This window comes from Cupressus sempervirens, chromosome 8, assembly GCF_028749045.1.
Source record: "Cupressus sempervirens isolate cs-2001-9-10 chromosome 8, ASM2874904v1, whole genome shotgun sequence".
NCBI classification, from domain to species: domain Eukaryota; kingdom Viridiplantae; phylum Streptophyta; class Pinopsida; order Cupressales; family Cupressaceae; genus Cupressus; species Cupressus sempervirens.
In genome coordinates this window covers 28,116,233-28,130,089 of record NC_143125.1, presented here as the reverse complement: position 1 = coordinate 28,130,089, position 13,857 = coordinate 28,116,233, and the positions used below count along the sequence as shown (strand labels likewise).

Genomic DNA, 13,857 nt, shown 5'->3' with positions numbered 1-13,857 from the left:
ATTGTAAAGTGAGATCTGTCATGATGGATGCTATAAGATGTAGCATTTATGGATATGCCACGAACAGTATCTTCTTCATTAGGCATCATGAGACTTGATGCTAGTGCAGATGACGAAAAAGATATGAGAATTGTGAATATCACATGGTTGACATTCAGGGACATATCATACTCTTGATGGTACTGAGAGGTAACATCTGCTATAATGGATGTCATGTTCATGTTCTTTGAATATAGTGTTGAGATGATAGAAATTATCCTCCCTAGCTAAGAGTGAGTGTCATTGATTTGTAGCTTTGGCAGATAAGTCCAATTGATAAAATCAAATAATAACATAATCTATTACACTTATACATTTGATGTCTATCCATCTTTTGTGATATACATACGTAGATATGTGTGTGTGTGTGTCACATGATCTTATTAATCTAATAAATATTAATTATATAATAGTATAATTAATCCTGAGATCAACTAAATCATATTAAATTTTGAGTACCTATATAAATAATGATCAACTGTTTTAGAAGTCGATTATATATGATCAAACATATTACATTGCATTTTAAGAATTCAATTATATATATGATTGAACATACTGCATTGCAGAGCATGACACATGTTCTGATCGCATATACATATTCCTCTATGTGTTCCATTGATCTTAATGACATATTAGCCAATTTATGGTTACTATTAATGATTGTTATGAAACAACAGTAGTATGTATAGGGGCATATAGGGGCATGTCTCAACGTAGAGACATGTCCCTACGTGAATCAGATTCACATAGAGACATTTCCCTATGTTAAGACATGCCTCTATCTATAATCTGATCAATATTTCAATAGTGTGTTGATGTTATTGTAGCCATGGTTGGATTCCTTCAGACCGACATAGATAATATAGAGTTGGATGATATTTATATTATTTTGATAATCATAATATAATAATTGAGATGGAATTATTATAATGATATAATTATATTATATGATGATATAGTTATTATTGAGTTAATATAATTGATAACATAATAATTATATTGTTTTATATTGTTATATTGAGGGGAATGTGGTGACCCCTTGTGAAGGGGCACCATTGTTAAGTATAAAGGAAGAATTTTTTCTTCCTCTATCAACGATGGAAGAAAATTATATACATTATATTACATACAATCTAAAGAAAATATATACACATAGAAATAACATGGTATCAGAGAAGCTGAATTCTGCCAGCTTGTGAAGGTTTTGATGAGTGACAGATACACTTTAATTTTGAAGATTGATTGTGAAAATAAAAGAAGAGAGATTATCTGGACTATTGCTGGAGAAAATGTTATTCATATATCAATGGCAGGAGAATATCAGGATCTGTTATTTTGGCTATCGCTGAACAAGTTTAGGTTCTTGATTTTTGGCAAATTACATTTAGCAGCGGTTTGAGTAAATATTCCTTAGTATTGGCTCTTATTTTAAAGTCTTGTAAATTCAACATTGAGATATTAATCTGAGCCTGATATTTCTCATTTTCCAACGTTTTATATATTGCGTACTCCATGGAGAAATAATTTGTGGAGTCCTGCCCAATGGTGTAGCACAGACAGAAAATTAATATTCAGTGTAGAAGTTGTGGAGATATTTATGAGCCTAATATTTCTCAATTTCCAACATTTTATATATCACATACTCCATGGGGAAATAATTTGTCGAGACCTGCCCAATGATGTATTATAGACAGAAAATTAATATTCATTGTAGAAGGGTGGTGTTGTGTATAACCATAGTTTGCAAACTCTACAAGCACTCTTAGAGTTGCCGATTACTCTCAATTTTTTTCGGCTGGGCGAGTACTCTCAAGTTTAAAATTCATGTTTTTATTGATGTAAAAAAAATGTAGGTAAAATGTCAATGCTGGCAAAATGATGGTTAAGATGCATTTTTCACATGATGTTACTGCTGTAAATCTATATATTTTCCTTTATGAGATGTCAATTTCTAATTTAATACATTTTGTAATTGAAATCTATAAAAGAATATGTTTCTTTAAAAGATTTTAATTTTTTCTAAGTTGCCGAGTTTTTGTTGAGTATATGCCAAGTTTTTGCCGAACTGAAAATTTTGGGATTGCGGAGCACTCTCCAAGTCTGAGTCCGTGAACTATTTGTATAATCGTGTCTTAATATATAATAAATTTTCTGCTGATCATGAAGTTTAATCCATGACAATTTCATAGTGTGGAATTGACTTTTAGCATTGATACTTGAAAATTGTTGATCGAATTATAAGAAGAGAGATGAGTAATGCTAAAGTGCACATTTAGGGAAAGAGAGTAGAGTCTTTTATGCTTTGGAAAATTACTAGTTTGCCAGCTTAGTAAGTTGATTTTTCTGAGAAGTCGTGGGTTCAAAATGGGCATTTCAGGTCATATTTGATTCTGCCAGTCATTCTTGGCACACTTCTGTGAGGTCAGCAGTAGTAATGTATCTGAAGGAAAGTAGTACGTCCAAGTCTCTTTTCTGAAAACCATGATCATCACTTAACTTGATTAACATTTTTTAGAAAAGGAGGAATTCTGTTTATAATAGGTTGTTTTGGAGGAAAGACATGAGACGAATGGTAGGTGCTGTGAATGTGTATTGCAGTGGTAGATGTTACTGTGATTGTCAGAGCCAAGCATTTGAATTAGCATATGTTTAGTCATTTGTGTGGACTCCATTGTGTAACAAACCATCTAGTTACCAGCCATTGGAATATATGGTGTTGGGCATTCCAAATCTTTATGTTGTGTTAACTCAAGTAGTTCAATGACTTAACATACCAGTCAGCATTAGGTCTCTTTTTTTTTTTGTTGTACGAACCCAAGCTTTAGTTACAGTCCTTTCAAAGTGACTCAAAGAGAGAAAAAAAGTGTGTTCCTTATATCTGAACAGGGGTTTTATCGGTAACACAAATTATTTTCCATCCACGATGGTAATATCTGTTGGAACAGCAGTAATATAGAAGCATGTATATATCGTGTTGAATAATGAAATTGTTTGAATGGTGCTAAGAATAAATTTATGATATGTAAATAATATTCTCGAGCCATGTCGTGGAAGTAATGATCATTTCATACCAGCATCGATGGATTTTTTTGAGATCATATATTTTCTGTTTAAACAAGGCGTTTCTTATTAGAATTATAAGCCTGGGTTATTGGCTTATTGGATTTGGTTTGACACTTATATACAAACTGACTAGAAGTTTTTTTTCTCTTGAACGTTGGAAACAATCCAATAAACTTTGTATTGTAATAAACGGTAAAAACAGAGCTTTGAGCTTTGAAGGCAGATACAGCAGTTAATAATGGTGTTTTAACTTTTTTAAAAGTTGCCTTTCTTTAAGTGCTATATAGATTACTTCTTTCACTTGTGAAATTGTAAGAGAGATGTGGACCCAATGAAAAACAAGAAATTACTGATAGAAATAAAGTTGTATTTTCTGAGAGAATCAATGTATATATACTCAAGTATGTAAAAAGCCTCGTTCAGATGCAATGAAGGATTTGGAACTCTTGAATAAAAAGATTCGAATAGAGTTTTCAGTTGAAGATCATTGGCAAGGAGGAGCATTTGCTGAGACTGACAATAAGAGATGATTCAGGAAGTTTGCCAACATGTTACTTGGCTAATCTAGTAATGTTTTCAGAAATAGAAAATCACAGTAAGTTGGAAAAAGGCAGCAAATCAGGTAAAGGAAATGATATTTTGAAAGTACTCAGAACCATTTTATGAAATGGTGGTATGCAGCAATCAGAGAATAATAGAGAAATAAGTTGGATACACTTCTTATAATATATCTACAATATTCTTCATTACTATAAAGATGTGTCAGAATATTTTTTCAAAAGGAAATACACATGGATCAAATGGATGTGTTAGCCTGAAGCAGTGAGCTCTTATGTATTGTCTAGAGTGGCCAATGGCTAGCAATGCATATGTGAAAAACAATAAGCAGCTAATTGCAGTTAGTGGTATCCATAGTGATCTTCATTTGTAGATTTGTTAGTGCCAAATTCATTGTAGAGGCCAACCCCTTCTGTGGTGATAATAATGGTTGTTTTTTTGTGGACATGCATAGTGGTTTAGTGTGTGCTGTTTTTTATGAAGGGACACCTTTGTACAGTGCAAAAGAAAATAAGAAAAATTCAGATTGAACATAGGTATTCTTGTCCCACTTGTGGTTGTCCAAGTTTTTGAGTAGGTGCGAGATTTTATGATGGCAGGTCCAAGGTGGTCTTGAATTTAACGTTTTCAGTCGTATGTGGATCATGCCAGATAATGAGAGTCTCTTAGAGCAAGATATCTTTGATGATTGGGACATGGTGATCAGGGTATGCTATTGTGATAGAGGGAGTAGCTTGAGGATTCGCTTCAATTGTTTGTTGAGGACCTTGATTATATTGGTTCAGAAGGAGTAGACCATGTCTAGATGGTTTTTAGTGATCGGGAAATTGTGTTAGAGGACTATGATTCATATGATGAGGTTCCATGTATGTAGGCTAGAAGGCCTTTATGTGGATATCCGGATCATAATTTATTCCAGCCTCTGATATGGAACATGGTGGATGTCATGTGTGTGACACCATGATAACACATGTGACAATTTGTGGTGATTTTCCTTGTACTTGTGATATGAATATCCTTGTGAGGTGATGGTCTCTCAACGGTAAGACACTTGTAAACTGATACCTTGATTGGGAGGTGATGATCTTACAATGATGATTAATTCTCTAGATCCGTTATGGTGGGTAACACGTGGTGATACTTGACAACATGCTATAATGGTAGATATCCTAAAATCCATTGTGGTGGGTAATGTATGTGGTGGTATTTGACAACATGCCATAATTGTAGGTATCTTAAATCCTTTATGGTGGATAATGCATGTGGTGGTATCCAACGACGTACCATAAAGGTAATTTTCTAAACCCATTATGGTAGGTAACACTTGTGGTATTGACAACATGCTATAATGGTAGAAATTAAAACTATCATGGTGGGTAATGCATGTGGCAGTAACAAATGACATGCCATAATTGTAGGGAATTTAAGTTCTTCATGTTGGATAGTACATATCTGGCGACTTCCCATAGTACATGTCTCGCTTTAATATGAAAACCTCCCTAGGTAAAGAGGGAGTGTTGAAAATTAGCATCAAGAGGCCAACGTATCTAACTTATAATAATGTCCCGTATAATACAAAGTATTATTTGAGACATTAAATTATTAATCTATTAATTTAAACTATCCTTCATATAATTGAATAATAAATACTTAATTTGTTAATCATCTTAATCAAATAATATTAATTATGCTAGTTAATAAATATTAATAATGTTATGATTTTTATCACAATCTATGCCCATGCCAATGTGGCATCTTTATTCTACCGATGTGTTATTGTGAAAGTATTATTGTCGGGATAAATTATTCAGTGTCACATCGACTCATACTGAAGTGCCTCCAATATATCTGCACCTAAGATGAGGTGATATTTATGGAAAGCCATAACGGTGAATATCACGTAAGGTGATATTTATTGAAGGCCATAATGGTGGATATCATGTGAAGTGATATCTATGAATAATTCATAATGGGTGATATCACAAGAGGTGACGTCTTTCCACACATGGATGTAGCCATTGTGGTAAATCATCGCTTTAAGGTAATGTAACGTGTAAATGATAAGGATTCCTCCCCAGGTAAGAGGGAGTGTTGATGTTATTGTAGCTATGGCCGAATTCCTTTAGAGCGACATAGATAATATATATAGTTGTGATAGTATAATAATTGAGATATAGTTATTATAACAATGTAATTATATTATATGATAATATAATAATTATTGAGTTAATATAATTGATATATTATATTGTTATATTAAGGGAAATGTGGTGACCCTTGGTGAAGGGGCACCACCGATAAGTATAAAAGGAAGAATCATTTCTTCCTCTACCGACGATTGAAGAAAATTATATACATTATATTACATACAATCTGAAGAAAATATATACATTTAGAAAATAACACCTCGAGGGAAAAGTTCTGAGATGAGTGTGAACATGCATTCCTAATGCCTTGAGGGAACATATAATAAAAATGTAAGAAAGATATGGAGAAGCACTACTAGACATTCCCTTGACATCAGGTAGAAAAACAGACCATCCGTCCTTAACCTCTTTTCCTTGGCTATCAATTCCAAAGGATGGTTTATAATTGCAGCATAAAAAGGATTCTGTCTATCCCAATCTTAAAACTTAGCTTCAGTTTAGACATTTGACTCAGTTTCAGATTGATTCTTGGCTGCAAATAAACAGTAAATGCTGATATAAACTGAGATGAATCTTTTCCCTTTTTGCTGCTTGTGAGGATTCTTCCTTTTGGCAAAATGATGATTCTTTTATACTTTAGATGAGATGATTCCTTTTTTTAAATTTCTTGGGAGAAATATGATCATTCAACATAAGTGCATTTTGATGCAATGTTTAATACATGGTATGATTTCTTTTTTTGATAAAGGTATGATTCATGGAGACAACTCCCTTTCCTATATGCAGCACAGTAGTTCTAGGGAAAAATATAAAGTCAATGAGTATAATTCAGATGCATTGATTACAAACATAAATTGGATGGAAAAATATTTAAAAATGTGTTCCTATTAACTACATATTTAAATATGCTCCAATTGGATATCCATAATACCATGTCTATATTATAGGCCTTTTCAAGCATTCTTAAGATTGCACAGATAGCAAATATGTAACAAAACACAATTTAAATATGGTTTAGGGCTAAATTGTTATATCAGTTTGTGACATTGAATATAAAGATCATTCCTATGATTGACTTAAATTGAACAGCATGCAAGTATAGAAACATTATATGGCATGAGTTCCTTGAAGAAGAGCCTGCTTGGTAAATGTTGACGCAAGAAGAGGGTGCTTTGTTCAAGACTCTTGTGTGCAATCACTCTGATGTGATGTCTGCAGATAACTATAAAGCTATCATCATGATGGTTTCCCAGATTTGAAAAATGATTTCTAAGACAATATGCAGATAGGTCATGTTACCTCTATATTCATTTTTAGTATCCAATCACGATATAGTCTGAATGAGGAAGTATGATAGGTTGGCCTGAAGCAACCATCACACTAAGCCCAAGAGTGGACACTCGCCCTCCTGGCCCCAAGGGGCTCTCACATTAGACATCTGGCATGGGTTGGTCTACCTAATGGTGTACTTCTACCTGCCCTCTCTATTACCTCATCCTTTTACGACTTCTATTTCTCGAACAGTCAACCAAAGTAGAGGGAAAGGAAATTGCAATAGGGTGAAGGTGCCCTAAAATCCTCCTATCTAAGCCCAAGAGTGGACACTCACAATTGGCAGGCACGTTGGACATCCAGCATGAGGTTGTCAACTTAGATGCTGATCTCGTATCTGCTCCCCTTTCTTGTTTTTCCTCCTTTTCTCCACATGATTGCGTGGCAGGTTGTAGATAGATGAGTGATTTAGAACATGCATTTCATTTTAACAATTATTCATTTATAATATCATGTCTATATTATAGGCAGGTTATATATTTTCAAACTGCTGTTGTGATTTAGACAATTCTGACTCAATATTGCTTCTTTCTTGGGATGCTGATTGCTGCTCTTTTCAACAAGTGTTTCTGCTTCTTGCTTCAATCTGTATTTGATTGCTGAAGATACTTTGTGTCTTATGAGGATCAATGTTTTGATAATGACAGCAGGGAAAGGGCCCTGAACCCGTGTGAGGATCAATGTTAATTGTATTGATTTGACGATTTGATATACTGGTGACTGATTATTGAATGAATGTGGAATTCATAGAGTGCTGAGTGAACACTGAATGCTGATTTGATGTATTGGTGAGTGATGATAGATAAGTGATCCTTGAATGCTTGGAAAGATTTCTACTATATATTTTATTGGTGAAAGGATCACCATCTTCATAAGAATTGAGTCACCACTTTTCAGTGTTGCTTTTGAGAACAATTTATTATTCCTTAAAGTGATCTCCCTTGGATGTCCTTAAATGAAACCTTATCCCCTTTATGTCTTCCAATTCAAGGGAGCCACACTTTAATAATTACTACCCTTTAAAAAGTGTCACTGCTCGTCATCATTGCTACCCTTTGAAAGAGTTACTTCCTTACTCCTTTCCTCTTACATTCATCCTTAATTCCTATGTCCCCTTGTCCCTTACTTCCTCCATATCCCATTCAAATGAAGTTCTCTTCTCCCCCTTGTATCTCATGTGTGAGGGAGACAACTTTTCGTTTCATGCCTTTTGACCTTTCATTAAACTTAACTAAATTAAAATTATATTATTATGTTTTTTAGTTCTTTTATATTAAATTTAATTATTATTGAATCTCACATCAAAAAGGGCACATTATGGATATCTCATGCTGCAATTTTCCCCTGATTTTTGTCTTTGTTCAATTTGCCACCAAAAATATGAGCACTATTAGATGATCATGTTTCATGTTTCTTGAGTCTGGGAATTGATGCTGAACATACTCATATTCGCCTCTTCATAAAGATCTTATTATAAACTATTGCATAATTTATTCTATCCATTTCAATAATGGAAATCTTATGGTCTATCTAGTACAAGATGGTTATTCTTCCAGGTGTGACCATTAGCAATAACTTCCCTGAGACAATAGTCCATCTTCACATGCTATAAAACTTGCTGTTATGGACATATTTGCCAAAATTGGTGCAGAGAATTGCCAAAATTTGACCTTCGGCCAATAGAATAATATAATTTATTGTTTCCTTTCACAACATAACAAAACACATTTTTTTGTCTTTAGTTGAATAACTTGCGAACTCCACTTTGAAGTAATTTAAAATGTTCAATTCTGGTAATTTCTCTGCAAACCAAAGTTAAAACGCTATCAAGTTTGATATATATTTTCACTGAACTGATTTTGATATCATATTCTTCAGATAGAGAATGTGGGTCCCGAGGGGGAAAAGGATGAAACCCGTACAAAAGCACAGAAGGTAATATTCCTTTTTGATGATTTTATGATATCCTCAAACAATCAGACTGATTTTAGGCTGTTTTACTAAGGGCAACAATTATATTTTTCTTGGATGGTGTCATCTCAGGCACAGAAAGAGGAAGATGACAAAATGAGGGCAAATGCAGCAAATGTTGCTGCACGAGCTGCTGTTGGAGGAGATGACATGTTATCAAAATGGCAATTGATGGCTGAGCAAGCCCGGCAGAAGCGTGAAGGTACATCAGATGGAGCATCTAACACCCGATCTAATAAAGATGCAAATAGGAAAAGTGTGGTTGGTGGATTAAAGTCCACAAATGTATCTGATCATCAAGATACCCCCTCAACTGGTAGGTCATTCTACTCTCAGATTTGTATCTTTAATTTACACAGCATTCCGATTCAATGAATGTTTTAATTTTACCATGCCACACAAATAAATGATGGGTAACATAATGTATTGAGCAGGAGTAGCTCGAAATCTGGGGAGAACTTCAGGACCATTATCTCAGTCTAAGCCCGTGCGTTCAATATGTATCAAAGATGTAATTGCTTTGCTGGAGCGGGAGCCACAGATGACTAAATCAACATTACTTTATCGTTTGTATGAGAGAGATGCGGATGGCAGTAAGGAGAAAGGAACTGAAGTTCAAAATACTGAGAATACACTGCAGTGAAATTTGAGGTACTCGATGTGATCCTGGCAACATATCCTCGTAGCAATCCATGTGTGCGGTCAATGATTGCCTCACTGTACCATGTGTATCATACCTCTGAAGGCCTCTGCATGGATATCTGGCAAATACAAATGCTGATGTCAAAGCTGTGACAGATCAATCAAATGTTTATTGATTTGGAGTTGGCCTTTCTGGGCAATGGCTTACAAGCTCACATTATTCTTTCAAGATGTAGTAATATCCAATGATGATCAAAGTTCAAAACATTTTTGACATAATTTTTGGTTTTTTGGTTGATAAGTAAGAGGCCGAAGCCATATATTAAGAATAGAATGTATACAACTCAACTCATGAGGCACTGAAAGGATGGAGTTGGGAAATAGTCCTTCAGTATTGTCTTCAATAATCCAAAAATTTCTAAAATCCTCGTACAAAGATTTGAAGGTGTTCCTTCCTCATTAGAGCTTCCTTGTAAACTGAATTGTCCTGAAACGAAACCAAGGAAAACCAAACTAAACAAAAACCACTACCATATTGTTAAATTTGTAGGATCGCTGCAAACGTATGTATTAACACTGTCACTGTATTTGGTATGTGTTTTTCAAAGGGATTTCTCCAAATATAAATAATAGTAAGCAATGAATAGACATGTCCCTTTAAGGAACATGTCTATTTGTTAGTTAATAATTAATATTATAATAAATATAACCATAGTTATTTATTATTATAATATTAATTTATAATTAATATATAACCATAGTTATATATATTATTATAATATTAATTTATCTCATATAATAATAAACACATATAACTATATCTCATAGGTTTATCTAACTAAAGCTACCACACATCAACATTCCCTCTTAGCTAGGGAGGATAAACAAAGGATCATATATCACCACAGTATAAGAATATCTTTGATCGGAAGATTTTCAATATTTTGATATCACATTTGATATCATGAGTATTGGTCTTCCGGAATATCAATGTATATGATATTCACCAATTGCTCAAATAGGGTTTTGATATCACATTTGATATCACGAGTATTGGTCTCCAAAAATATCAACATCTGATATTCACCAATTACTTAAATAAGGTGTAATATCAAATGTGTGATATCACATGATATCACGAGTATTGGTCTCCCTGAATATCATACGATATTCACCAATTACTCAAAAATAAGGTTTGGTATCACATCTGATAGCAAGAGTATTGATTATAAGTTTTTCTAAATTCTGCTATAAATCAAACTTATGTAATGCCTTTATGATTGCTGAAGATGGTCTTCAATATATAGGGCTGTATATGAAGTGTTGAATGAAGTATAATAGTTATTCTGAAAATGTTTTTATCCTTGCTATAAAAAATGCATAAGGCAATAATGCTAGAGGAGCAGACTTAATTGTATTTGTGTGTCCTCTATCTACATTCTTACCTTCTTTTATTGTAAACCCAAGGGACATGTCCTTACAAAGGACATGACCCTTTCTAGGTCGGCCCTCCATAAGATATTAAGTATGCTAAGATTAACGTTTCCATTTTAGTGTTCACAAAGGATTGCGATTTGTATTATAGTTTAGTATATCTTAAAGGCTAATGCTATAAAGGAAATTCATGCTTTATTAGATTTGAATGATTTGTAGAATCAGACCAGTACAATGTCATAGTTACATAATTAACACTTGCTTTTAACTTGATAATAATACTGAGAGATAACATATCTAGCACCATCAATAAAGACAAATAGGCATAGATTGATACCCTATGTTTATTTGAATCTTCTAACCATGTGGTATCATTGAACACATGATACTATGTCATATGATTTACACTTGTGATCACAGTATTGCATGGAATGCAATATACAGGATAAAATTCAGAGAATGTTTAAATTCATCTTTTATCCAAGTTGTGACTCATAGGTACTAGCAGGCCTATATTGCAATATGATCTTGAGTTAAGATTTACCAGTACACAGGATAAAATCCGAAGAATGATTAAATTCTTCCTTTATCGAAGTTGTGACTCAAAATTCTTCCTTTATCCAAGTTGTGACTCATAGGCATAGAAATGTCTATATCACAATGTGACCTTGAACTCATCCAGATCTGACAATTGTTCTCTACTGTTCAATACATTATCTTAGAGATCATCATTTCGCATAATGTCTTTTATTCAAGTGTTCATTATCTCAGAGATTGTCACCTCTTAGATAATACTTTTGAGTAATGGTCTTTCAGAATGTTGAGATGCAAGCCATTCACCATTCACTTAATTTATTGATCTCATAATACAAGTTATTGAAAGATCGTCACCTTACAATAACTTCTCCAAATACAAGTGATGATCACGTGGAAGTTGTCACTTCCTCATGATGTACATAGGGGGTAGGCCCACGATGTATGAATCACAGTCCTCTTGACTGCGAAAATTTATAGAACACTAGAGAAACCATCTCAACAGGGTTTATTCCCTCTTAATCAATAAGATTGAGCTCACTGAAGGTTAATTAAATAACATCCTCAATCTTCTCCCTCACTTTCAAGGCTGCCTCTAATAAAATGTTAGGCTCCCTTTGAACACCAACCTCTCGAGCCCTGTTACCTTTGAAGAAGTGTTACTCTCTCTAAATCTGATATGATCGAAATCTTGAAAGATCAACTAAAACATATTCTCTATCCACTCCTTTAGACACGTATTAGACTCCCTTTGAACGTCAATCCTCTTTTCTTACAAGAACATTTTCAGAGGGAAATATCGAGGCACATAGCTCTTATAGTGTTAATAGAAACAAAAATAAATAAGAGTCTTCAATGAATAGATAAATGTAACAAATACTTATTTCCACGTCAGTTTATCTTTTTACATTTAATGTCAAATTATTAAATTAAAAGATATTACTCAAATAGTTTTATAGACATTTAATATTTATTAAAACTTACCATATATCTATTATCATATTAATGGTGGGAGCTTAAACAATATATTTTAGAACAATATGAGAAGGGCACTTCAAATCATACACAATAAGTACTTGCCTTGGTGGGACCTATGTGGATGTCTTCTTAAATCTTACACTCGGTTCATGTAAGCACCTTTACTTAACTACGTGGCTCTCAACATTGCAATCATTTGACCCTACTTTATTTGATGACTGCAATCCTTGATCTCCATGACTTGGCATGCACGGTTTTTGAGCTTCTTCATCTCTTGTACGCCCACGAGATTGACGCGGTGTTGATGATCTACTTCATGCCCTAGAATATCTCCTATTAACATATCGATTGCTTGGTTCTCCTGATTCACTACCAGAGCCTATTGGCGCCTCAAATGCTTCCATAATGGCAGAAGATGTGCTTGTAGCGCTTGGGGATTTCAGACTCCTCAATAAACCGATTACCTCGTCTAGGTTCCGCAAATATTTTCAAACGGTTCCTAGTCAAATTGCACCTTGAAAGGCGAGATATGTGGGGATGTTCAGCTACGCACTCACACAAACCGTGATATTTACTTTCTAATTCGCTTGCCTCTTCTTTCAAGGAACTTGCACGGATGCCAAAATTATCCAGACACTCTTCAATTGTTTGCACATTGTCATCTTCTTCCTCCCTCGCTCCAATTCGTTAACGATCTCCTCATCGACCATATTTAGGTTGTGCTTGTATAGTGATGAAATAGTTACAAAGATCTATCGGGTATTGCTTGTACACGTCCACAAGCGTTTAAAGCCCAATCACCCTCATCTCCATGTTACTATTCACAGATGAACACGAGCTAGGTCCAATCAAACTATACACCCCTGTACAGTGTTATCTCATGGGTATGGAACAACAGGTGAAGGGGAGATGTAGAATTTGTCGTTGATTTTGAGGAAAGTCATCGAAGAATCTAACTTGTAGGCCTGGTTGCATGCATGGCAATTTATTTGATAACACCAAATTGAATGGAGGGAGAATTCAAACAATGATATATGTGTCTTTGGTCATTCCTCTCAAAGTAACCCCTTTCTCTGATTTATCAAATGTACTTGGGCTTATCTGATTTAATTAATAATTAATATTAAAATAAATATAACCATAGTTATTTATTATT

General features: G+C 34.1%; 1 protein-coding gene across 6 annotated transcripts in view; it reads left to right on the top strand.

Annotated features, from left to right (window-relative positions):
- The window catches only part of LOC149541407 (uncharacterized), a 109,754-nt gene extending 99,575 nt beyond the window's left edge, over positions 1-10,179 (top strand). For 5 of the 6 annotated variants that reach the window (XM_089796677.1, XM_089796679.1, XM_089796675.1 and 2 more), the window contains 3 exons: positions 9,021-9,077; positions 9,186-9,429; positions 9,548-10,179. In XM_089796677.1, coding sequence (XP_089652803.1) covers positions 9,021-9,077; positions 9,186-9,429; positions 9,548-9,756 — 510 coding nt within the window. In that variant the 3' untranslated portion in view covers positions 9,757-10,179. The remainder of the gene's footprint in view (positions 1-9,020; positions 9,078-9,185; positions 9,430-9,547) is intronic. The other variant, XM_089796678.1, reaches the window with a different exon arrangement.
- Positions 10,180-13,857: the final 3,678 nt, after the last annotated feature.